The following is a 3,345-nucleotide window of genomic DNA, read 5'->3' as shown; positions in this document are numbered from 1 at the left end:
CTTGGGAATGGCAAGGAACTGTTGTGGCATTACCATCACCAACATGGAGTCGAACACGAGGATCCTCGAAACCAATAGATAACTCTGGAAAGAACTTCTTGCTAACTTATGGTATGACGATCACTAACTTTATCAATACCAATGCAAACAATTTAAACTCATGGAACCATCCAAAAGATCAAAAAGGAAATGTAGTACATACTTCTATAACCATATCATCTATCTCACAGATGTCAATATGCTCTACGGATTTGTGGCGAGATATCTCTCTTAGAACACCACCATCTCCGCCACCAATAACCAAAAACTACATTAATCATACCAAGAAATGGAAATTAGTAACCAAAGTTGAAAAACCCGCAACAGGTAAAAAGATAGAGATTCCAAAGTTACATTTTTTGGCGATGGAATGGAACAAAGTGGAAGGTGGGATATCATCTCCTGATAAGCGCATTCGTATTTCTCCGTCAATTGCACGATACCGTCAAGAACAAGCGCTTTCCCGTATTTTCGATGACTGTTGGTAGCAAAAACAAAAATCAGTTCCTGGTCACTAAGAACATCAACCTTAACAGAGAATATTTGTTGGCACAGGAAAGTGTACGTACCTAGAAAACTAGTATCTCTTGGTACTTCGACTTTCCCTTGAATAAAATCTTTTCTATTTTTAAAGAATGTGCTTCTCCTACAGACATTAAACTACAAGCAATGAATATGGGTAACAAGCAAGTTAAATCATGAATTACACTGAAGCTGGCACTTGTATTTACCAAGCCACATAGGGTTGTTATAGTACACATCGCGAACACCTTCTGCATTAAAAACCAAACGACGAAAAACCAAATCATGCATCTCTGTAGAGAAGCGTTGATAAAAAAATCTTTTCTCCATTGCCACGCGGTGTAGTTAGGTGTCAATTCATGGCTAATAACAAATCTGACCTGGGCTATTTTCTTTTTACTTTATTATTTACAATTGTCATTGACCAAAAGACGTTCTATAAATTTTGGGGAGGGGCTCTAGCCTGGGTAAGCCACCCCAGTTCCGTCACCCCTAATGGGACTGGTATCCCGTAAAGATCATATCAATTCCGGTCCTCAAGAGGGAAGAAAACTTTTCATTATGAAATGAACGAGGGAAAATTGACTTCCTCACATTATTATTTCAAATTTTTAAAAATTATTAATTAGCTAATTAACCATGAGAGAGAAAAATTATTATTATGTATATGATGTCGTAATGCATGTGCTTATCTTGGTGCAACCAAAATTATTTCAGGTGTTTGGCCGTGCTATGGTATTTTTCATGATGACTGAAACGTGATTCGGAGTATATCAATGATAAACGTATCTTATTATCCAAAACACCTCAAATTAGAGTGACTGTTGTAATCTAATGTCTTTGATAACTCATAAGTTTGATAGGTGCATTCCAATATCTCACCTTTTATCAAAATCACTAACCAGTCTTCTTCTCCATTTAAGCAGTGGATGGGGAAACTAAAAACATGAAATGAAAATATGATGCATTTTCTCTCGGCCACCGTCACAGATGACAATACTGGAAGATCAACCCCAAGAAAAGACTAAAATATTCTCGTAATGAACTAGAAGTAGAATAGGGCTATGAGTATGAGAACAAACAACACCGGCAATATTTTTTGAAAGAAGATCTCCATAGCCAGTTAGACAAGATGGAGGATCTAAGGAAGCTCATGGAAGAAGGAGAACCGGAACCAATGGACAATAGGCAACAAACCTTTGAACTGTCTGAAGACTCCAAGACCGAAGGGCCAGTTTTTGCAACATCGTTTATTGGATGAGATCGTGTTTCACTTGAAGTTGAGGTTGATACAGAAGAGTCCTGAAGCCGCATCATTAGGAATAAAAAAAAACTACAGATGTCGCTGAATAGCGCATCAATATCAATGACAGGCCCAGTGCCCAACTTATTAACTATTCTTCTTCCACTGATTTCATCTTAAACTAGTACCCAAATACTTTCACAAATTTGTACGCTATTTTCTTCTCGTCAATCCCTTCAAAAAAACATTTCATTAAACTCTTCTTACATGACAAATCGGATTATGTCTTTGCCGGATGTAGGTCCGGTGAAGAGAAAGCTTAGTTTTATCGTTAGAAGGAGACGAATAATATCTTTCAAAAGAAAATTTGTTAAGAAGAGATCAGAGAGCAGAGAGATGAAGGAAGAGGCCTTTGATCGCCTGTTTTCAGTGCAATTCCGAAAAAAAAAAGAGGAAAATAATTGTTTGGTCCTTTTTTAGGTGGTCTCATGCCTGTTTAGTTCTTTGGGAAAATGCATTTACTGTTTGGTCCGTAATTATTTAAAAATATTAAATGGTCCAGAATGCCTTTTCGTGTTAATTCTAACTTATTTTTGTAGCAGTTCATTCATCAAAATGAACTCCTGTTAATTTGTACTTAATTTTTCAGAAAACCTATATGAAACCGGAGTGCATTCCAAAAATGAACTCCTGATAAAAAAACCTATATAAACCAGAGTTCATTCCAGAAATGAACTCCTGATAAAAAGCAGAGTTCATTTGTGAAAATGAACAATATCGTCATCATCATCTTCATCTTCTTCGACGTCTTCAATAGCAGCAACAACAACAACAAGATCAATAATCAACAACAAGAGATGAAGATGACTTCGTCTTCATCTTCATCATCATCTCCAATCGCAGCAACATCAAGAAAACAAAAACCTAATTTCAACAGCAACAGATCTATATTTGAGTTCGTCTTCATCTTCATCATCATCTCCAATCACAGCAACATCAAGAAAACAAAAACCTAAATAAATCTTCAACAACAGCAGATATATCTTTGACAACAACAACAATAGCAGAAGATGAGTTCGTCTTCATCTTCATCATCTTCATTATCATCACAAACATCAAGCTTCGTCGTTCATCATCTTCTTCATGTGATTCATCGTCTTCATCATCATCTCTAATCGCAAAAACATCAACATCAAAACGTCGTCTTCATCATTTAATCAACAACAACTGTTTATTTCTTCTTCATCTTCTTTACAGCAGTAGAGAAAAATTGTTGCGAAAAAACTAAGGAGAGAGAAAGTAGATCTGAGAAATGAATTTATTTTCTAGGATTTTTTTCTATATATGTGGTCCCAAAAGGATATTTTTGTCACCCACAATGACCAAAACCATAATTTGTAGGAGTCAACTATAATATTTTTTCCCTAAAAGGACCAAACAGACAATTGACTGAGTCAACTGGACCAAACTCATCATAATATATTATTTCTAGGACCTATTGGTATTTCCTACAAAAAGACATATATATATATATATATATA

The 3,345-nt window shown here is 35.7% G+C and overlaps 1 protein-coding gene across 1 annotated transcript; it reads right to left on the bottom strand.

The window, feature by feature from the left end:
- Positions 1-202: 202 nt before the first annotated feature.
- On the bottom strand, positions 203-1,875 carry LOC113342144 (spermidine synthase-like; the record flags this gene model as incomplete). Its single annotated transcript, XM_026586782.1, has 3 exons — positions 1,759-1,875; positions 394-699; positions 203-307 (listed from the first exon to the last, which is right to left on the bottom strand). Coding segments are annotated over exons 1-3 (528 nt in total), but the record flags the coding sequence as incomplete, so codon positions are not given.
- Between the last annotated feature and the right edge of the window lie 1,470 nt (positions 1,876-3,345).

Source organism: Papaver somniferum, unplaced genomic scaffold, assembly GCF_003573695.1.
Source record: "Papaver somniferum cultivar HN1 unplaced genomic scaffold, ASM357369v1 unplaced-scaffold_3441, whole genome shotgun sequence".
NCBI lineage: Eukaryota > Viridiplantae > Streptophyta > Magnoliopsida > Ranunculales > Papaveraceae > Papaver > Papaver somniferum.
The sequence above is the reverse complement of the archived record's forward strand: the minus strand, read 5'-3'. Positions and strand labels throughout refer to the sequence as shown.